The sequence below is a fragment of the Platalea leucorodia genome (genome assembly GCF_965183815.1).
Source record: "Platalea leucorodia genome assembly, chromosome: 16".
In the NCBI taxonomy this organism is placed as follows: domain Eukaryota; kingdom Metazoa; phylum Chordata; class Aves; order Pelecaniformes; family Threskiornithidae; genus Platalea; species Platalea leucorodia.
In genome coordinates this window covers 12854150-12876569 of record NC_138838.1, presented here as the reverse complement: position 1 = coordinate 12876569, position 22420 = coordinate 12854150, and the positions used below count along the sequence as shown (strand labels likewise).

The window sequence follows — 22420 nt, the reverse complement described above, 5'->3', positions numbered from 1 at the left end:
CATCTCAGTACACTCAAATGCAAAGTCACTCCTTTAACAAGTGATGTCCCACTTGAAGACTCCACCGTACAGCGTGACTGGGAAAGTTAGCAGCAGCAGCCAGCCAGCTGAACACCAATCAACTAAAATCTGAGGAGCCCTCGCTGTAACGCAGTGACTGAGGAAGCAAATGCTGTCCTTGCCCTTACCAGCGAGGAAGATGAATGATTACGGCAGTACTAACGTGAAGAGACTGGTCCTTGCGTGCTTTCAGGAACAACGGACAGTTAAGCAGTGTCCTAATGGGGACAAGAACGTTTTCCAGCAGCGCGAGCCTGTGGAAGCAGGCGGCACGCCAGGAGCCAATGCTTTGAGGGATTTTGAGTGCCTCAAGGTTCTGGTCCGTGACCACGGCACACCAGGCTAAGGAACCCCCCGGCGCGGAGCTGGAACTGTTCTCTGGTGCCCACCCCAAATTAAACCCTCTGGCTTTAGATCTAGTACTGCCATCGAGATTCTTATCCTTGGGGGCCCGGAGGCCACTTCCCCTTGCAGCTTTTAAGGATTACAACGGAAAACGCAGGTCTAATGCAGATTCACGGTACAACTGTTCTCCCACAGGGGATACAGGCACTCTGGTCCTCGTTTTCCGTGCTCCATCCCTCGACAGTGCACTGCACAGCTTCCTCTTCCATCGAAGCTGCGCTCTCCCACTACCGCACGTAAAAGTCCTTCTGAACCCTTAGCAGACTCTTGTACAAGATTCTTGCTGGTTATGAATTTGTATACTCAATGTACATTTTTACTGACAATTCTAGGAACGAATAACGAGCTGTTTATCTTCCCAGAGAGACACACATCACCCAGAGAACCCCCAAACTACTTCCCGATGCCCCTGTGCAGGCAGAAGCGAGACCAACAGCTACGAAGTCTCACCTTAACATTCCTCATGGTGCCCTTCCGCGGTGAGCACATACTCTTCTCCCCACCCCCTAGCCTCAAGGAACTCATTGGATTACAGAAAGTCGCCTTGTTTCAAAAAGGCCATAATATTTGACTGGTCAATAAGTTATTTTAGTTACTTCAGTTTGTCTTAAGTCTGCAGGTGTTATGTTTAATCATTTTCATATGAATACGGCCAATTAAAAACAGCCATACCCGCAGTTCTATTTTTAGATTATTAAATGCAAGTATTCCAATGACAGCTGATGGAAAATGACACCGAGTCAAAGTTTTGGCTATACTTTTATTTACTTCACATACTATGAACATATACATTACATGCTACAAAAAAAATAAAAAAAGACTTTAACTGTCAAGAAAGTGATTAGTGTTATAATACAATGGCACATGTTCATATTTTTCTTCAAACGGGTTTGGTTAGAATCCTTCCCCAAAACCATTAACAAAAATGAAGTGTTTTAAGATGATTAGAAATATTTGCATTATTAACAAATACAATTCAAACAGATTAACAAGATTTAACCAGGTCAAATATTAGTAAAAAGGCTGGGGTTTACCAAAATGAAATATATATTAAAAAACCATAGCAGCCAGTTGTACTTTTTAGTGTGATATAATGTGTAAATGCACCAGAAGAACACAGTGTAATCGAGCATTCTGCTTTGACGGTGTGTTTCTAGAAATGATTATCCTAGTTCTAACACCTGCCTATGCACAAGAGACCAAAACCACAGCCGAGTAGAGACGAGAGATTGTGACCAACGTTCTTAGCAATGATTTTTTTGCACGCACCGGGGAGAAGGGAGGGAACAAATAGAAGAGGATAAACAAAGGCCACAAAAGGATTTAATCTACATGTTCATGAACATATGTGCTACCTATTTTCCTTGAAGAGCTTGGTAAGTTGAAATGTCTATTTCGTCCAAAAGCAACATACTCATTTCTACCACCTATGAAACAAAATCACATTTCGGCTTAGAACTGAATAGTGGAAAACAGTTGCATTAATGTATCAGTTTACTAAGAAAAACGGCTTGACAAGAACTTAGGATTCTAGTGCAACAGCAGCTATTAAGACTCCTCTAGTTTCTTTTTTTTTTCTGCTCTTTCAAAGTGTACAAATATTCGCAGTTTATACAGTCTTAACAAAAACACGTCTACAAAGTCTGCAGGGTATCTTCTAGTTAATTCAATTTATGTCTTTCATATTAAAAAGGCAAGATTTGCATAATAAAATTCCTTTCAGAAAAAAGTTCTTTTGGTATCTTAAAATAATTGCTGATTGGAAAGGTACAAACATACGGGCTTTCATTAACTGCAATTGGAAGAAATACTTCAGAACAAACTGCGTTACTCTAAGAACACACAGTTCATTATGTTTCTTTTGCAATACCTGAAGAAAAATATAAGCATATATGGGCAACTGATAAACTCAGTATTAAGTCTGTTATTTAGAGTGCAGCTGTTGAGAAAAATCAGTCATATTAAATATCAAGGTCAGAGGAAAAATACGAATTAGCCTTAAAGAAACCAACGTGTTACAGAACCTAGAGTTAGTTTCTCAATTTTTTCCCTCAAAGGAGATTTCGTACTAAGCTCGAAGAGATGCCACAATCGCTGGCCTACCGCCCTAACCAGAAGGGCCATCCGAGCTGGAACAGCACCGCCACCCCTCTGTTAGGGTTCTTCCTACACCACTGTCACAACGGTCAGTTTTCCAACAACCTTCCCTAGCGCTCACGAGAGCGGCGACGGGAAAGTATAACGAATGCACGTCGGCATTAGTCTACAGAATTAATGAGTGCCCGTTACCTGAAAATTAGTCAGACTTGCTGATGGATTAGCTTTGAAGTAAAACAGCTAGTACTTAAATATAACAGAAATATTATCGTTTCCAGCATGTTACACGGTTCTGAGGTAAAGTGTTACCAGTATTCTGCTGTACGGGTCGGTGCCTTGCAGCAACAGCCCTTGCAGCGGGAACTAGCCCTCACAGCATTTACAACCAACGAGCCCTTCTCGTCACGTGGCTCCTATCATCCGAAATAACGTTTTCAGTTCGATACTATTTAGAAAAAACGTTCTGTATGGATTACGCTGCCGTTAAAAGTTACAAGATTCGTTTGCTTAAGTTTGGTCACTAGAGTGCTGTGTTTGGAAAACGATCCAGGGTACAGGCAAGGGATAGTTACTTCAGTGTTTAATTTCAGTTTACAAAACTTACTGAATCCATTCTGATTTATGTTAGAGAAAACCAGATCATTAGAAGAACAGACTAAAAAAAAAAAAAAAATCAAGCAGTGCATAATACTGCCTATTCAATGCACTGGTTTGCATTCTGAGCTCTGAAGCCATATTTACTCTATTATGCCTTTTGAGAATCAATCCAGAAGCACACGAGTATTTTCCATTAGTTTATTAAAAATAAAATCCTCATGAATTCACTATCAAATATTTTACAGATGGGAATTAGACCAGAAGAGTCCCCAGAGTAACTTGAAAATAAAAATAGTATTTGGTTTGTCAGTTCACCATGTTTGACACTGATTTGTACTGTAAGAGTATTGTACAATAGGAGTATTGAAGAATTCTAGAAAAGTTAAACTGGCCCTATATAATTTAATTTTATTGGAAAGCAGTGTCAGTATTTTAGTATATTTAGTGAATCAAACACTGCTTTAAAGCTATGCATTAAAGTGCTACGCACATATTTTTCAGCACTGATGTGGATGTTTACGCTTCCATAAGCCTTATGTTTGTGGATAAAAGAGAGAGATTGGTGTGTTAATAGAAATCTGAATTTAAAATCAGCTGCTATGTTTGAAGCATCAACAGTACTGAAGAAATCAATCTAGTGTCCACAAAATTCTAGAATTCCGAGGCTGATTTGATCTGTCATTTACCATTAAAATGGTAAGCATCTGTAAATCATAAGGCTGTCCCCAACGGGCTCTACGTAAATCCGTACTGTGCAGAGTTAACTGACCATACAAGTACGACACAGCCTTTCTAGGACAGAGAATTCAGGATGGAAAAAAAAAAAAAACACGGAGAAAGCTCCAGGATAAATTTGTGAAATTTCTATCTATATATTGAATTGTCTAAGGTTGACGTTCATCGCCTGAGGAAGAAGCAACATAAGCAATAGGACCAGAGAGAGCTATAGACGTTATCGGAACACCTACGTTACTGCTTTCTCCAACTGCTGCTGCTGGCAAGGTCCAGTCTGCTGTGCACGTGGACATAAGCAGGCATTACAACCTATAATCATGTACTAGTTCTGCCACTTGACACACGAGTTATCTACTGTCGTACCCTGAATTACATGACCCTTGATTAAGGAATGGTGGTGTTCAGTCCCAGGGGTTTGCAGGTTATCAGAATGCTTGAACAAGCAATACTGCTTTCAACATCTGTCGGAACATAGTCTTGATGGCATCTGCAATAAAAACAAGTTGAGATTGTTCCCATCTGTAAGCGCAACTGTTGAGCCACACTCAGCTGAAGTCCTCGTCGGGATTCTGTTGATCCAGCAGGCGGACGTGCGTGAATGGAAAGTGCCCGCGTCTGCCGTTACATTCTCCTTCCCACTGACCGCTCACGTTAATCTTTGTGACCTTTACCAGCTCACCGACCTGCAGGATGAGAAACAGGGAGGCGTTACCATGCATAAAAACGCACAGGATGAGCTGCTACCCCTCCCTTCGGTGTCAGTCACCCCAGTGTACCAGATACATTTCTACAAAACACAGTTTCAGTTTGACCATTTTTGACACACCAGCCTACCACCCAATGTCATTCACTCCTGAGGAAGGTATAGAGAGAAAGAAGCACCTCGATCAGGTGAGAACCACCTCCACTGAAGAGCCTGCAGCCCAACACCCGTCCTTCAGAGCGCTCTCGGGCCTTGACATCACCCCGATAACCGCACCTCCCCGAACGGAGCGGCCCGCGCTCCGCCGCATCAGCGGCCTCGTCAAGGGAGGGGAGGCCTGCAGGGTACGAAGCGCACACGGATCTGCAAGCTAAACGGCTCCGTAATTCTGAAATTCCACTAAGTGCTTTTCAGGTAGTATTGAAAAAGCTCTGGATAAGTGGGGGATATAGATAGATAGATAGATAGATACAGCCACAGATTATAAAACACTGGGAGCATACGAGGGGGAATAAGTAGTGCCGTAAGGCTGCTCTGCTCTCACTCTGAGCATCCACAACTAGCCACTCCTAGAGGCAAGGCAGATGATATTTCGGTCTTGCCCACCATGGATTTCTTGCATAAATAAATTCCATGGGTTTAGTAAAGACAACTGATGCCTCTCCCTCTTATACCCGAATTGTTTGGCTAGAAAAATAAAAGAATGATTACTGTGGACCAACGAAACAATACACTCTAGTTTAAAAGTACCCAGTTGTAATGTACTACGCTAAATAAAAGCACAGTAACGTATCTCATATTCTCATCTCCAACCTAATACTCACATAACCAACGCTAAAGGCGTTCTCCCCCTTTGACAAAGGTGCAACGCTGCAGAGCAGCCGCTTTCCCAAGGCTGTGCAGTCACGTAGCTCAAGCCGGGGCCACAAGGCTAGGCCTAACCAGTCCCCAGCTCTGCTGTGTCTTGAAGGGTACTTTTATTAAGTGGCGCTTATACGACCTAAGCAAGCACAATTTACATTGTAAAGACAGTCACTGGAGAGATAACAACTGCAACATTGAAAAACCGTCTACCCATTTCTACCCCTCTGTGTAGAATTTTATCAATAATATTATTTACAAGTAACACACAATGGTTTTCAGAGTTTTTCCCGGGTCCCAGATGGGGAATGCTTTGGGACAGATACATTCTATTTTCTGTCACTAACACTGTAAATAAACTCGCAAGGCATGGCCACAAGCCTTACTGCATCCATCCAGAAATTCACTGAATCTACAGTTACTAGTTTACACAGATGCTCATCACCGTGTTCCAAATTCATCCAAACTAGAACCTCGTTATTCTCACTTTCCAGGCAGTGAAGGAAGAACAAGGAAAACAATTTAAGATGTTACCAACCTCCATTAGCTTTACAGGTTTTAATCACTTGCAATCTTTTGCCAGAACAGCTTTTAACAGTTCATAAATTCAAACCAGTACATGGACATTTAATTAAGCTTCCCATACCTCGGATGATTACTTATCCGGTAATGAGAGGCACGCTTGGGACTCTGTCTGTAGCTCTATTTTTTCCTTTTGTAGTCATTAGTATAGACATTTTAATGAATCATATTTTGAAGAAGATCCTCTTATGTATTTGCTACAGGCAAAAAGGAAACCTTCCTCGACTACTGAATCCTAGTGTCAGCTCTTTAGGAACTTAATCATGCAGCATGTATAATTTTGCTACTGCTAATAATCACTGGGGGGTTGTACCAATAATACTCTGTTGACCAAAACAAAACATCAGCTATAATTTAACACGGATAAGATTAAACGTGACAATACTAGAAGCAGAAAATCCTATTTCCTAATCACAACCATTACAAGAACGCTACCCGAGATAACTTTGAATTGCTTCGTACCTGGACACAATCTACCTATCAGCCTTCAACAGAAGGTATATAACCTCCAACCCACTAGGAAAGAAAAAGCACAAGTTGCACTTAAGCTTGCTATCGCTAAGGTATTTTTCTTGGACTGCTGGCCTCTGTGCTCTTACTGAATATCACCCGCTACTTTATGTTCATGCAGAGTTTCTCTTGGATACCTTATGGCAAACTCACCTGCAAAAGGTGGGTTCGACAGTGCAATGGCAGTGAGAGAGAGTACGGGATGCTTGCGACACTCCCTCGCTCCCAGAAGCATCCTGTAGCCGTTTGTTTGGGTTTCAGGGGTGTTTCAGGGTCATTGCCGCAAAGGGATACCCATTTATAAGTTCTCCTTACTATAAGAAGCTACACCCGAAATTTGCATTTCAATAATCGTTAGAAGAGGAAAGACCTCTGAGCTTAAATATTCCTTTTTTACCATTACGGTCATTTCGTTTAGCGACCACCCTTGCTTTCCGATACAGCCTTTCATTCACATTTCATTTATACTTATCTTCTCATTTCATTTATATATACATATCTTTACACCTATCAAAGCAGGACTGACTTTAACTAAGCATGGGTCAGTTCACAAATGCTAGCTTAATAAAATGGGTCCATTAGTTCCTTAACAACTTATAGATCTTTCTAGATCTGCTTTGAAACTCTGCATATTAATCTATAGTTCAAATACTCTCCTGAAGACAATGCAGAGAACCTTTAAAAAGAAAATTACTCATTATTACAAGTGCCGGAATTTTAAAACATTTAGACTAGAAGTGGACTCTCAATTCTCCTTGCTTTTACCGTTGACTTATGGTATTATCAGTCGTATCGTGCATCACCCACCAAGCACAGCACCTCAAGAACAACACTGTACCCTGCTATAAAGCCAGATTTCTCTCAGTCTTCATCAGAAGTTTTAAAAATAAATATATCCCATATGCGTCAAAGCAAAACTGACGGGTCATGTGAAGACTTCTGTATGCTGTGGTTTTATTCCAAGTACTCCTCTTTGGTAAGGTCAAAATGGCAGAGTTCTGCTACTGTTACAAAGAAAAAAAATACATTGATCGATCTCGGAGTCATTCACCACAAAGATCTTCCCTTTTTCTCCTCTCTCTTCTCTTAATTAATACAGACTGACAACTCCTTGAATAGGTGCAGTTACAAGCAAAATAAAAGTCATCTTCTCCTGCTGAATCTTTTTTCCACAATACAGCACAGCCTTTATTAGAACATCGTTTGCTCTGATCCTCCTTCCTTGAGCTCCTCAAAACCACGTCAGTTTTAAAATAATAGAACAGTACAGATACTCTGTTTGCAGTTTGGGCCAAAAATGTTTGATGTTAAGAATCTATTTTCCTAAGAGAAACAGTGGGATCCACCCCCAGCCATGAATCTTGCCAGATTTAAGGATAAGAGTTTTCATTTGGAAAGAATCCCACTTTCTATATTTATAGTTATTAAGAGGTCTGGGCAAAAATGGACTGGTAAGATTTACATAATGCTTTCTACTAAGTTATCTAAGAAAGAGATCTCTAAATAAACAGAGAAGGAACACCATGAAGTGAAAGGGAATGTGGAAAAAGGAGACAACGAGAAACAGTACTTTGATAGACAGGATGAAGAAAAACTTGCAGAAAGTGAAGAGCATGTTGCTATTTTTTCCTGTACAGACATTGACAGCAACTCAGCAACACTGTGATTTGAAATTATAAAAGCTGCGAAGAAGCAAGGAAGGCCTACTAGAAGCAGTGATAAATGGCTCACATTTTAAAACTAAAATTTCCCAATATTATATACAGAATAAAGAACCACCACTATGATTGCATTTCTTAAATGTAGAGCTGTAGCGAGACAGGAATACACCACCCTAACCAAGAGATTCAACATGTTAACTGGTAAGTACTTAAAGAAGTTTACAAGGCCTACAAAGGCCGTTGTTCTCACACAAAGGTAGAAAGACGCTATAAATCTGCCTTACATCCTTCCACAGCTGGGCAGAGCCTACACACGTCTCAATTCCCCCCTCCCAAACACGTCAGCTATCTGGCCTGTTATCACCAGTCAGTAAAAGACACCGTGGTGCAAGCCAGCTCAGAACAGAGGTGCTCTCCACGAAACGACACTAAGCACAGCACACTCGGCAGATCACCTGAGTTTCAGCGAAGAGGACTGAACTAACAGATCAGCCACGGCACTCACGGGCTGTTCCTTAGTGCGCAAAGGATTTGGGCTTTCACTCAAAGTCCCTTGTGATGGCCTGGATTATTTTCTCACTCTCTCTATTTCACTCCATGCTACCAAACTGTGAGCTGGGCAGCGTTGGGTTCTGCTTTAAGTGAAATAAAATGTAAAGTTAAGCTTAAGAGGACACGAGTAGCACACTAATAAATAAAAGCTCAAGAACAAAATCCAGAAGGAAAACCAAAAGGTTTTGATAAATATGCCACAACATAATATCCAGTGGCTCAAAGAACATCTAACATCTGGTAACCGCAACAGTTCACAACGACATTCGGGAGGATTTCCAAGCTCCAGGAGGTGGCTGGGTGGAAAGAGTGAGAAAAAGAGGGAAAGAGACGGCATTTTAGGCTGTATGAAAGTCTGAAGGTTAAAATCTTCACGTTTCCCCAAAACGTGGTGAGTTGGCATAAATTTCTATACCTGCTTCTCAACCCAAAAATTTACATTCTGTATCCTGGCTCTCTTGATTCAGAAACACAACAGAACGTATAGTGACTCGGAGTATATTTACATTGCTTCCCTAGACAAATTTTTACCTACAAGGGGGAAAAATCTGACACCTCCCAGGTTGTACATCAATGAGCGCATCTGTAGAATGTGCTGCGCTTGCCAGTTCTGTACTGAAGACACATACCTAGAGTTGCCACATCACTGAAGTACTGAAGTGCTTTTGTGCTATGCACGATTAAACCAAGTATTTGAGAGTGAAGAGGAGATGCTCTGACTCAGCACAGAAACTGTTTTTTCCCAAGTACTTAAAATGTTATATAAACAGGAAGTCAATTAGGTATCAGGAAATTCCAGAGCCTTTAGCTCAAAGAAAGCCTAGATTAAAGGATACAATTTACATATCATCCTAAGGCAAAGGTCTGCCGCTGAGAATACCTTCGTCTCAATTTCCTCAAATGTAACTTGGGGGATAACTATCTGATGTGTAGAGATAGAGCACTCTCGTCTCCTTTTGAAGGGGGGGTGGAAATCAAAAAGGGCATGTACAAGTACTTGATCCTATCAGGAAGTGAATCAACCTTAGGGAAACTCACCGCTTTACTACAAATCATACTCCATCAATCCCTGCTTTACACGAGACCTCCCTAATGAATTGTAATGTATGTTCCTGCTTCACAAACTAAAAACCAAAGTAATCTGCTTGAGGTCAAGATGTTACGATAAAACCCTATGTGTGATCATCATCATCATCTCAGCCAGTGTCATTTTAAGGTGACAATCAATGTTTCCACTGATTGCTTTTAAGCTGCTGACAGACTGAAAAAAAAAACCCAAACCCAAACAACCCAGCACATGTTTTAAAGATTGGGGTGAGGCAAGCAACAGCGAACACAGGTTCAGACACACAACTTATGAACTGCTCCCGCTCCCTCCCCCCGAAAATAAAGACTTCAGAAGTGAAAACACGGATGGGGAAACACTTATGTTAGTGATGTTCGACAAAAGACATGATATTGGTTCAGTAACCTAAACATGCTACAATAATCAAACTCTAGTCTACAAGTGACTCTAGTCACTTATTAATTTAAAAAAAAAAGCCTTTATCCATAACTTATTAATCATGATGTAAAACCAATATTACAATGCTTTTCCCTTTCGTATTCCTACAAAACTATAATGTGATTGAAAGGGAAATCCCTTGAACAGATCTCTTCTTTCTAAGTTTTGCCCATTATGTACCTCCAAAGCCAAGGCTGTCTTGTCGTAGGCATTAGGGACTCGCTTCTGGATAACCCGGGCATAAATAGGGCCATTCTGAAGGTTAGGGAGCGGAGTGTTGATGCTGGGCTGGGCATAGGGCCCTGGCTCCGGCCCACCCAGTGGTTGTGGGTGGGAACTATCCTGGTTACCTCCAATCAGAGTAGATACTGAAGCAGAGGAAGGTCTATACTTCTCGACGTAAGGAACAGGTATCATTCCCCTCTTTCCTTCGCTGTCTTCTGCATTCCACCATTGCTCTTCAGGTTTATCCCGGATTCTCAGTATGTCTCCTTTCTTAAATGGAAGATCTTCTTCATCGTTTCCATTAAAGTCAAAGAGAGCTCGCACATATTCAGCTTCCTCCTGCCTGAGGATAACACCACTATTCTGCCTGGATCGGGAAACCGGTTCTATCAAGGTTGTAGTGTCCAAATAGTGTATTTTGTAGAATTCCAGTAAAGATGGCAAAGAATCAAACTCTTGGTCACCTATTCGAAATCTGGTGGGATTCAACCCTGAAAGAAGAAGGCAATATGTCAAAGAGAGCATACAACAGTTACAACTGTAAATTACACATCTGAGGAGACGAATACATTTACAGATAAGTAATTTGATATTGAATTCGGTCATCTTTAGATCAACATTCATCATATTCGGCTCTTCTCTGTGCTTCTAATCAAAGGCAGCACTACTGTCATCATGTGGATAGAGTTTTATTTTTAAAGATTTTGTCAAAGACGGAAAAAAACAATTGTTTGGCACTGCCAAACTTCCCAAATTAGGATAGAAATATCTTGTTTCCTCGAACGTTGTATGGGCCCAACAGATAAAAATGTTCAGTACATCTGAGTTTCTCAGGAGCTTACACCATTTTCAGTAACAGACAATTCCCTTTTTCCTGTTTTACACTCTAATCTAGAAAGCAAATGAAATTTTGATACTATTTCAAGGAAGTGATTTTTTTTTTTAACTGTCTTTGCAGCTCTAAGTCGTTTCAAAAGGACAACACTGCAATAATGGTTACTAACCTGTTGCAATGTATCTCAGGTTAAAGGCATGGACACTACAGAAAATGGCTGAGCACAGCAGCAAACAATTCATGTGAATGAGCAAATGAAGTTATTTTTCATTTTGATACAAGGTACCATTAGAGAGAATTGTGTACAGTTTATGCAATGCAAAGCAACAACATATGTTTTCATAATGGCTATAATTCAGTCCTTTAATCTCAAGTCTTGTAGTTTGCTGTATTTGTCAGATGGAGCCTAAGCTATAAATCTGAACCTCAAATACATTAAAATACAGATGATGTTCATATTCAAGTCATTAGAAGTATCAAAGTGGAGCTATCCATTTCAGTTTTCAATCTGTGTGCTGCACTTTTTTTTCCATTTTACGTTCTCCAGGCTCAGCTGGGGAAAAACATACACATGATGTTCTATTTCCACCATGCACCATGCACCGTGTAATCAGTTATGGGAAGAATTGTGGAAGGCTGGGGGAGGGCAGGGGAGAGAAAAAGATTTATGCTTTAATGAGTAACTCTTAGCAAGAAGAGATGCTTACTTTGCAAGTCTGTGTCTCTGCAGGGAATATCTAACAGTTCCGAGACTTAGCTCTCGAGTACAAAGCTAGCAGAATTCTTCAAGCTGTCACTGATCCAAAACCCCCTTCAAAGTAGCACTGTCAGCACGGAAAGCTAACATTAGAAGTTCTTTCAAGAGACCAAAAAGGGGTTCTAATAGAGAAAAGGGCAGATTCAATAAGATCAACATAGACAAACACCCGATAAATAAGTTTTGAAGTATCCTGAAGGAACATAAACATCATGAAGCTAGTTAAAGGAAATTCAAAGAAGCAGAACTAAGTCATCGGAAAATGCACATTTGCATGCATTAACAGCCCTGAAAGACTCTCAAAAGAAATCTATACAAATGCAATGAGCCAAAACCCAAAAGCAATACCCTCAAAAAATTACCAAAAAAAACCCCAAAACACAAACTGGCATCACCAAGAGATAAGGAAGCTAACGTAAACATAAGTAAGAAATATGAACCCAGCACGGAAAGAGAAGATTCCATCTTATTCTCCCGAAGCATAGTGCTGAAAAGATGGAAAACCCTCTCGACTTACAGCTCTAGACTAGGTTTGTCAAAAGAAAAAGTCACAGACATTTTAAGAGGACCAGGGCAAAGATCTTTGAAGTCATACAGAGAAGACTGAATCTCAGGTAAGTTCACTGACGTGGGACTTATTTCACATGACAGAAATCTAGAGCCTGGAACAATAATTTACCTTTGTAAAACCTGCTACAAACTGACTCAGTCAGGAGGCCGAGATCTGTCTCCAGTAAGTGTAAGTATGTGTACACAGAAGAATCATAAACTCATCGGAAATGAGCAGTTCACCAGTAACATTCATCAGCCTTGTCAGCACCTAAATCATCACTAGGATGAACAAGGTTTTTTGTAGTGTCTCTCTTTTTTTTTTTTCTTCTGAACAGGTTCACCCTCTTGAATTAATGCATAACAGCCTCAAACAGCCGCCAAATGTACCTGAATAAAACCAAAGCTGGACTCTAAGAGGAAAGTCCGCTGGAACCTTATGTATGGGGAAGGAGTGACTGAAATCAGTGTACTCTATCCTGGAAAATCATAGTCTAAAAGACATTTTTCATAAGTGAAGAAGAGTGAGAGAACACAGACCCTCCAAATACGTTCTAGGATCAGAAAGATGAATGCAATCCTTGACGGGACAGATAAGCAGCAGAAAGGAGAGACATTATCTTCACAAAGAGAACGCTCCCAGAACACCACATGCACTTCTGATGCTTTTGTTTTAAAAAAAACTGAAGGCAGCTACAAAAATGGAAGGCCTGGGAAACCTCTTTGCAACAAGAAATCTACGAGCTTAATCCAAATTAATTACCAAAGAATATAAAGGCAGCAACCTGGTCACTGTCTAGAGAATTTACATAGAAGACTTCTAAATTCAGCTAAAATAGGCAAAAAAAGGACAAAATAGTTGCAAGTCGCAGGTCGGAAATAAAATACAACTACACCTTGCCAAGCACGTGGTAAACTTTCCATCAGTTTAAGTCTTTTGTGTCTACTCTTGTTCAGCTCCAAGGTAATGAGCTGAATGATGCTCACTAATGTAGCAGGGAAACAATTCTATTCACTATGGGCTTCGAAGTTTTGTCATTCCCTGGTACAATGAAATTCAAAGATTAACAGATTTCAGGCTCACAGGAATTCTTCAGCTTCTTGTTCGAACCGCAACACTTCTCAGACCCGTAGGCCAATAGAAAAATTAAGGCAAGATCTACCACAGGAAGAAGTTCCAGCAACAAGGCAAGTGTTTTTTGGAGGAGCAGAGATGTTTTTCTTCATAATTCTGGGACAGTTTTCTTGAAAGCACAAGTTTGAGCAGCACATTGTTCGCATCTTCTGAGGGCTCTCAGGAAGAGGAGAAGGCGTATAAAGGTAAGCCGAGCTACTGGAGGAACTTTAGTCACTTCCTATTAAAGCTGGACAACCGGAGTACCAGAAATTCTCTTCCCTTCTCCCCAGCTCTGCACGGCCGAAGGACGAAGAGCTGCTCAGCTCACACCTCTACCAGCAGCACTACTCAGCTCTGTAAGACGACCCCTTTGAATGAGAAGCACAAAGGGCTGAGTATCATCTTTCTTACTTATGCCATCCTAGCTCCCTCTGTGCTAGGACTTAACCTGACTCCAGCCGTTTCAGCATGTCAGAACAGCTAGCGAAATCTCTGCGCTCAGGAGGGTGAGTAAAGAGTTAAAAGCCAAAGCGTCCCAGAATTAAAGAAAGTTGCAAACCTGGACCCTGTCAGTTCTCTGTTGATGACACACATTCCCTCCTGAAAAAAACACTTTTACACTGTATCGGCTTCACATCAGTCTGGAAAATATTGCTTATATGTTTTAAATATTGTACAGATACTGGGGAAGCAGAGGTATAAAACACCTATGTTCCACTTCTTGAGAGTGCGGGCAGGTGGCATAACCACAAAGCAACTTCTCAGTTTCTCAGACGTCTCGGGGGTTTTACATTTCTCTCTTCACTCCAGTTGTGTTAGTGCCACTCGGCAGTTTTCTCTTTATTCCCGAGCTTTGGTAGCTTTTCTTTTCAGTGCAAGGAATACCTCGCAGAAATACAGGTTTTCATTTTTGTTTCTAGATCTAGTCTGTAAGGGTGCCTCCGCCAGTTTATAAAGCATGTTTTGGGCAAGAAAAGCTGTTCTTATCATGCAGGGTACCGAGACACAAGGCTCTCATTTCAAAGTAAGACATCACAGTGATGTAAGCCAGTTTCCTCCTGCAGCATATGGGAACTCCGCTGTGAAGGCATCGCATTCCAGCCTGTGTGTTTCCCCCACCCCCATAGGAACACCTTTTTTCCTGTTCTTAAGTACCTCCCTACTCCTGCCTGAGCAAAACAAGTAAGTACCCATGAACGCTCCATAAAACCAGTAAAACCCCATTCGCTGGCTCCTGAGAAGAGCTCTAAGCACACCAGGAGAATATTCTTACAGGAGTTACACGTTGTCATTTCTGCAGGTAATCAGAGGATGAGAGGAAAAGTAGATGCCTAGTGCACACACTTCCCAGGCTTCCAATAGCTTGCATTTTAAGACCTTAATATAAAAAAACCCGAACCCCAAGTGTCAGAGTTAGGTCATACCGCTCACACAAATCTAAAGCCATTTCATATAGAGCTGAGTATGGATATCATTATGTAAATATTATACTACTCCAGGAAGTAGAGTCTGAATTTTTTAAAATCACAATGGAAGTGATTGAGAAGCGTAGGTTAAACAGCATGTTCTTAAAATGCATACTCGGTGAAAACACCACCTTCCACACTGTATCTGTCATACCTTCCTTCTTCAGAGAGACAAATTTTACAACTCAAAGGGTTCTGGCGTTATTACATTGTACTTCAATAGAAAGCACATCTTTCTTTAGATATGTGAGGCATTTTGTTTTCGTGCATATCATACCTTTCTACCCCAGACTCACTGCAAAGATATGATGTATTTAAATATTTCCTCTATTGTCCGTTACCGTGCTAATGCCTGCATCGAGTACTTTGTCTTGTTTGGGATTTCTTTAGCCTGAGACTGCGATATTTGATCACAAATAGATACCCTAATTCTGATTCAGTTGTTAATCTCCATCTCCACTGGAAACAGAAAGTTTTCCTTTCCCATAATTCAGTGACATATCCAATTTTCTTTTGATGGCCTTAAAACATTTCAGGAAGACGTAGCTATTTTGAGAAATTCTGTTAAATTCTTTTTTCTTTATGCTGAAAAATCACCTGCAAGAAGTTAGAAACTGCAGCACATCAGGCAAAAGGTGAAAGTAACAAAAAGTTAGCAAGTTTTATACTTTAGAAATGGAAGAAAGTATCACGTTTTTGTGACACTATGGCTTTTTATATTAGGGAAGCCAAAGCTCCTCATCTCATTCATTCTGTACTGAAGCTAGGTTCCTAGGATCATCTGCACACAGCAGTGTCAAGCAGTCATGAACTGCACGCACACTTACCGAGACAAACAAAAATCAACCTAACAACCTGATCTGGCATATTTAGATTTCCCAGGGAGAAGTGTGCGTTTGCCAATCAATTGCTAAAAGAACCTATACCATACAATTAACATAGTAAAGTTGTTCTTCCTAATGTTTTAGCTTGACCAGAATAAATAAACATCACAATTTGCAAACATCTACCTCATTTTACTGCATTACCTTCCCTATCCAAACGTGAAATCATCTTCTATCTTCTACCAATGTTTCCATCTCCCTCCCATTGCAGAACATCCCCCCACTTACTTTTTTCTGAAAGAAAAACTTAATTACACTTTCAGTGTAATTTAATACGCACACCACCCATGCCTTCTTTCTTTGGTTTGAGTGTGAAAAGAGAGCATTATCAGCATGGAGGCATGATTTATTTAAAACTACTAAAATCTCGGCATAGAAGTATCTGTGGTGCAGGAGTGATGTATCACCTGTCCTCAGAACATCCAGGGGGGAAAAAAACCCCAACCAAAACATAATTATACTTTTTAACATATATCAAGCCCACTGTGCCAACAGTCTACACAGCTACAATAGCAGCTACTCTTCTAAAACAGATAAAGATTTAAATCAGAAGAGAATACCTAAGAGGCATTGAGTGATTTTTAAAAAGAGCACCAGAACTCCAGAGTGTTTTAACACCCATAACATAAGCCAGCCCATAGAATGCCACGAAATGTTACTAAGCTTAGGAATGTAACACAATAAAAAAAAAAAGTTAGGATAGCTATGTGCTAAAGTGATACCACAATAACGTAAAAATACTGTTTTTCCAGAGATGAGTTGCTCTCTGGAAAACAACTGCCCAGAAGCGAGAGGCACACACACTCTAGTGTTTTTTTATCACTACTGTCTTTAAAATCCAAATAGGCTGGATTCCCTAACAAACCATCCTGGTAACTGCTCTACATAACACCAGTCATGCATTTCCACAATCCCCGCATCAAGCCTCCGCAAACCTATGGCAATAAACCTCTGTCTTCGCAGACACGACACAACAGGGAACCCACCACATCTTGTGGCAAACCATTTCATTTTACTACCCGCGGCAGTAGTGGCTTCCGCTTTACTGCCAGCTGAATTCAGCCACCTTTAACTTCTACCTCGTGGAGCTTTTTGTGACTTGAGTGCACCCTGCAGCTGTACGAGGTTCCCGGGATAAGCACGATGACTTCAGGCTTTCCCAAATTTGCCAATTTGAAACGTTCCCCTGAACAGGGGAAATTACTGTATAACGGTGAAAACCTACTGGCAACAGTTTTGTTTTTTCTTAGATTATCTCCTCCTTAGTCAACTAGTCTGTGCAGAACCTCAAAAATCCTTTCCATAACAAGTATTGTTGCATCTTCCCAATACAGGTCTCTTATCCCAACCCTAGATCTACATCAGAAAGTGACTGTCTCTGTAGCAACTGTTTACTTTCTGCCAAATAAGTTCGCCAAATCTCTTACTACATCGGTTTACTACACTTCAAAATCAGGTAGCGGTTCCTTTCTGAGATGCTAGCAAAACACCCACATCGTTTTGCAAGCGTTAATACCCAAGCTTGAGCAGTTCCGCTACCAATTCCAGTAATGCCCCCAGCAGGGATACGGCTGCCTTTGTATTGCGTGTTCTCGCACATCTAAGGACACTGCATTGCTGGGGGCTCTTGTCCATTTAGTTACGCTTGTACTTGCGGAAATGCTGCTTCTCGCAGCGCGGTTTTCCGTCTGACACAATCCGTATCTTCTGCTCTGTAAGTGTGACGCTTAAACACGTTGTTTTCATATCAGATGTTAGGTTTATGAGAAATAATATCAAACTTTCGTTTTCAACACACGGGGGGGGAAAATTAAACTTCACATGTGATTTAAAGGAACAATTGCCTTTGCATTCCTGAAGAGTTCCTACTACTTAAACTACCCACACAATACTTTGATTCGTGACTTGAAATTTAGCCTCCCAGTCTGCCTTGCAACGCAAAACTCTCTTGTCAGAATTCAGACTTTTAGATGACAGTCCCGCAGAACCGTCCCCCAGCCGAGATGGCACGCAAAATCCATCAACTACGGCTGACCGGTTCATGAAAACAAAGGAACGTGCGAGCGCTACGGCTGCAGGATCCTTCAGGAGGGCTGCAGTCACTCCGAGTATCTTTAACCACGCTCCGAGGTCGTCGGAAGGCAGGTGCAGACGGCTCGGCTCGGCCAGCAGCCCCAGCTGCAAAACGCGACTTAACTCCGCCACAAAGAGCGTCGCGACTTGAAACGCCGCCCGGGGGGGAGCGGAGCCGCCCGCGGGGAGGCGCAGGCCCGGGCCCGGCTGCCCCCGCCGCCCTCCCCGGGGCGGCAGGGGCTGGGGGGGGGCACCGCCAGCCCTGGGGGTCACTCACCCGGGGCCCCAGGGCCCTCGCCGCCGGCCCGCCGGCCTCCCGCCGGCCCCAGGCTGTTGACGATGTAGTGCGAGACGCGGGAGCTCTCGGACACCGAGAGCACGAAGTCGCCGGGGATGGTGCCCGAGTCGCGCACCAGGAAGGTCCCGTGGCGCTGCCCCTGCAGCAGCGACACCGCCTCGGCCCGGCTCAGCCGCCCCCAGTACCAGCTCGCCCGGTCCTCGGAGTCGAACTGCCCGGCCATGGGGGCCGCCCGCCCGCAGGCCGCACTCGCTGCCCCCCCGCCGCCGTGCCCCGCTCCGCGCCCAGCCCTGCCACCCAAAATGGCGGCCCCTGCCCTGACCTCACCTACCGGATGTGACCGCACGCGGGAGACGTGAGGAAGTGTATGGCGTCATCTCCCCGCGCGGAACGGTAGGCGGGGGGGGGTGGTTGGCGCGCGGCGCACGCGCCGTGAGGGGGTGCGCGGGTGCGCGCGCGCAGGGCGGGCTGCGGCGGGAGGCGGGAAGGCGGCGCTGAGGGCAGCGGCGGGAAGGCGGCGCTGCGGGCGTCTTCGCTCGCTGCCTCGGTACCGGCGAGGGCTGCCCGCCGCCGGGATGGCCCGCTCTGGGTACCTGAGAGCGGCAGCCACCGCCTCCAGGGCCGGTCTCTCCTGACGCCCTGCCGGTGCTCTCACATCGGCTTCTCTGTCAGGGGCCGGCCGGAGGAGGGGTCAGGGGCGCCGGTGTAGCCCGGCCCTTGCCCCAGGAGGGCGGCTAGCACTTGTCTCTGCCGTCGGTACGTTCCGTTAGGAGGGCTGCAGGGTGCCCCCCTGAGTGTCCCCGTTCCCCGGTGGCTTCCCGGCTTCTGCAGCTCGCTGTGGGAGCTCCCGTGAAGCCGGGCTCGTCCCCACGCTGAGGCTGCAGCTCACCCTGCTTTTTCCTGCAGAGCTGTGGCAGCAGCTCCTGCCCTCGCCTTCCCTGCCAGCTGCGCGTTCCCAGCACAGCTGTTTTCATGGGACTACATGCTGAACTGGGCCAATGAGCTGTTCTGGGTTAAAAATAGCCCTGCAAAAGAAAAAGTTTATTTTTATGCACCGCAGTTCACTGACCATGTTACCACGGGGGCCTGCAAACAGGGAAGAGCTTAAGTTCCACTGGTACCACACAGGAATGTGCGTGTGTCTGCGCATGCACAAATCAAGAGTGATGTCTATAAGAAGGGAGCAATCATTACCGCTTTTAGATCGTTTTCCAAGATCTCTTAAATTCCAGAGTTAGGTCTATAGAGCCTGGATAAATGTGTATTGCATTCTGTTCCAGCTCTCCTCAATTCTGTGAGCTTTTTCCAGAAAGGAATGCGCTTTTTCAACTGTGTGGTCTCCATGTGGCAGCGCTTGCATAAACACAACGTTAGAGCACAGCCGTCCTTAACCGTGCTGCGTTCCCGCCCGGCTGACAGCACCTCTGTTTCTCGCAGGGCACTTTGGAGCCCTGTGACCGCCTCCTGATGGGACCCTGGCATTGCGTCCGGTAACCGGGGCTGTGTTAACCTTCACAATATCCCAGGGGGGAAATATTCTGTCTTACAGGTGGGAGCCTGGGGTTCACCAAATGTATAAGAAAACACCAGGTGCTTGATTTCAGCTTATCTGGTGGTTTAACAAACGAACATCCTTCCTCCGCTGATCCTGTTGGCTCTCCAGATGGACTGTAGGTAGGAGCCAGGCATTATCTGGAAGCTAGAGGCCCAGTTTCCCTGGTGACATGTGGCGCTCGCTAGCCAGTTGCAGAAGTAGCACGCTTCCATGCCCAGGTTTTTTACAGATTTGAAAAGCTGCAGATCCTTGTTGAGAGCCCAGGACACTGGGGGAGTTAAATCACAGCAGCAAGAAAAGATGTCCATTCCGTTCAGTCGTTCACAGACTTCGAACAAACCAGGACTATCTTAACAATGGCCAAATTCACCATTTTTCTGGCTCCTGCCAGACCGCTGTAAAATAATTCTCCTTTTCACTGAGGGCCCATAAACTGCCCCTTTCCCCCTCCCTTCCCAGTCCCCACCCTTGTACCCCATCTCCCCGTTTTCATGCGAAGCCACAGGAGCCGGGGGGGTTGTCACCAGGTTTGGTTTCTCGGCGGGAGCCCCGCTGCAAGAGTTCCCTCTGGCGGTCGGTGACGGGGCACGGAGCAACGCCTCCCTCTCCTAAGATGCTACTTTTACGCTGGAATTGTTTCTTGTTCGGTCACTCTCTGGCCGTCGTTATTCCTAACAGCCTTTCCTTCTTAGGGCTTCTCCAGAGAACGGCTGGTAACCTTTTCCACATTCCCTCCTCCTCCCGTAGTTAACCCCCGCGCTCCTCGGCAGTTTGCTGCCCTTGACCCACCCTTTCTGCGCGAAGGCGACGAGAAAGGCGCAGCCCTTCCGCCCAAAGCGGCTTCCCACGCCGGCCTTCCGCAGGCAGAGGGACTGCAGCCCGAGATGAATGCGAAGGAAAAACAAAGCTCTTGGCCACAGTCTCAGAAGAATAAAACTAAATCAGCTTGTCATTCTGAAGAATTCACTGTTAATAACCATTCTGAAAGAAGCTGTAAAATACCAAGAGAATGTTCCGTTCACCTGCTTGGCAGTAAAAGCCCCACCGGCACCCAGGCCTGGTTTTCCTCTCTCACAGCCCGATTTTCCTCTCTGATTTGGTTGTCCCTGCCCGTCAGCCTAGGGATGATTTTTTCCTAAGGAGCTCTAAAACTTCGGCAACCGATCTAAAGCCCCAGTTAATCGGCAGAAAGCTTCTTGCCGAGTTCAGTGAGCGAGGCTTGAAACTGTGCCAAGCGGAGAGCGCTGTATATAGCGACGTTCTGTCCTCGGTGACGTTCACGGACGTTAAAACAAACTAAGGGAGCATCTGGGTTAACCGAAGGCTTCGTCTGCTCGCGACAGCGGTGCGAGGCAGCCTGGCGTCGCGCAGGCCTGCCCTAACTGTCCCTTGGGGGTTAGGCTTTGTCAGTCTGGCCTAGGTGGCCTCTATCAACACCGTGTCCTACTTACAAAATTAAAGCGAAAGGAGGAAAAGGTGCATCTTTTGGTTTCTTTTCCCTGTGACCTCAAGAAATAGCATTTCTGCCACAGAAATCTATTCCCTCTTGCAATTATTTCTGAGCCCGCTCCTCGCAGGAGGCGCCTGTGTCCCCTTTACTACCGGCGTCCACCTTACGCGCGCCCGGCCTCTGCCGCAACCGCTCACACCTGCCTCGGGAGCGACACCGGCGCCGGAGGTTCCTGCCAGACGCTGGCTACGCGATGTCACCACCAAACGTGGCGCTGCTGGTGGACGCAGGTGACGTTCGCTGCTGTGCACAGACCTCCGCGCAGAGAGAAATAAATAAGCTGGGAGCGTGTGAGGGGTGGCAAAAAGGTAGCTTGGTCCCGCTGGATTATGTGTACGGGGAGGAGCGTTTTTGTTGCCAGCTGCAAAATTTCTTCATGATGACGTCAAAATTTGCTACGGAGTTTTGCTGGGAAGTACCGTCAGTTTGGGGGGAGGGCGACAGCGTGGGGGACGGGCTGGAGGGCTGTGGTAAAACGTGCAGAACTGGGGAACGGAGCAGTCCGAAACGGAGCAGGACGGGAGGGTCCCGCAGCCGGAGAAATATTGGGAATTCTCACGGGAATCGGCTGGGTGACGGAAGGGGGTGACCGTTCACGGCGGCGAGACACACGGCCCGGCAGCGCGTGGAACCACAGAACCGTTGAGGTTGGAAGCGACCCTTAAGATCGAGTCCAACCGTAAACCCAGCGCTGCCACGTCCACCACCGCACCGCGTCCCCAAGCACCGCGTCTCCCCGTCGGCGTGACGTCACGGCAAACGACGACGGCGAGGCCGGAGCAGCCCTCGGCTGGGATCCGGCTCCATCGTGCGAGGGGGCAGAGCGGGCAGCGCCACCAGGGGACGCAGAACTCGCGGGGGCAGATTAAACCGTCTGGTTATGG

At 44.6% G+C, this 22420-nt stretch overlaps 1 protein-coding gene across 10 annotated transcripts; it reads right to left on the bottom strand.

Annotated features, from left to right (window-relative positions):
• Positions 1–1229: 1229 nt before the first annotated feature.
• CRK (CRK proto-oncogene, adaptor protein) lies at positions 1230–18778 on the bottom strand. Of its 10 annotated transcripts, none has more exons than XR_014229999.1 (4): positions 18451–18778; positions 10448–10983; positions 8667–8846; positions 4494–4577 (listed from the first exon to the last, which is right to left on the bottom strand). XR_014229999.1 is itself a non-coding variant. In XM_082328530.1 (4 exons), the coding sequence occupies exons 1-3, from the start codon at positions 18692–18694 to the stop codon at positions 7393–7395; spliced, it is 939 nt and encodes a 312-aa protein (XP_082184656.1). In that variant the 5' UTR covers positions 18695–18778; the 3' UTR covers positions 4501–4577; positions 7389–7392. The 10 variants fall into 10 exon arrangements, 4 of the variants coding, with proteins under 4 accessions (XP_082184655.1, XP_082184658.1, XP_082184656.1 ...); XM_082328530.1 differs by lacking the exon at positions 8667–8846 and adding an exon at positions 7389–7551 and having other exon boundaries at positions 4501–4577; XR_014230000.1 differs by lacking the exon at positions 4494–4577 and adding an exon at positions 7466–7554.
• Between the last annotated feature and the right edge of the window lie 3642 nt (positions 18779–22420).

Excerpts from the sequence above, each read along its gene's own strand:
- CRK (XM_082328530.1), bottom strand. The coding sequence starts at position 18,694 with ATGGCCGGGCAGTTCGACTCCGAGGACCGGGCGAGCTGGTACTGGGGG. Across the intron at positions 10,984-18,450 it reads CGAGGGCCCTGGGGCCCCGG|GGTTGAATCCCACCAGATTT; the intron begins GTGAGTGACCCC and ends TTCTTCTTTCAG. Across the intron at positions 7,552-10,447 it reads AGACAGCCTTGGCTTTGGAG|CAGAACTCTGCCATTTTGAC; the intron begins GTACATAATGGG and ends TTGTAACAGTAG.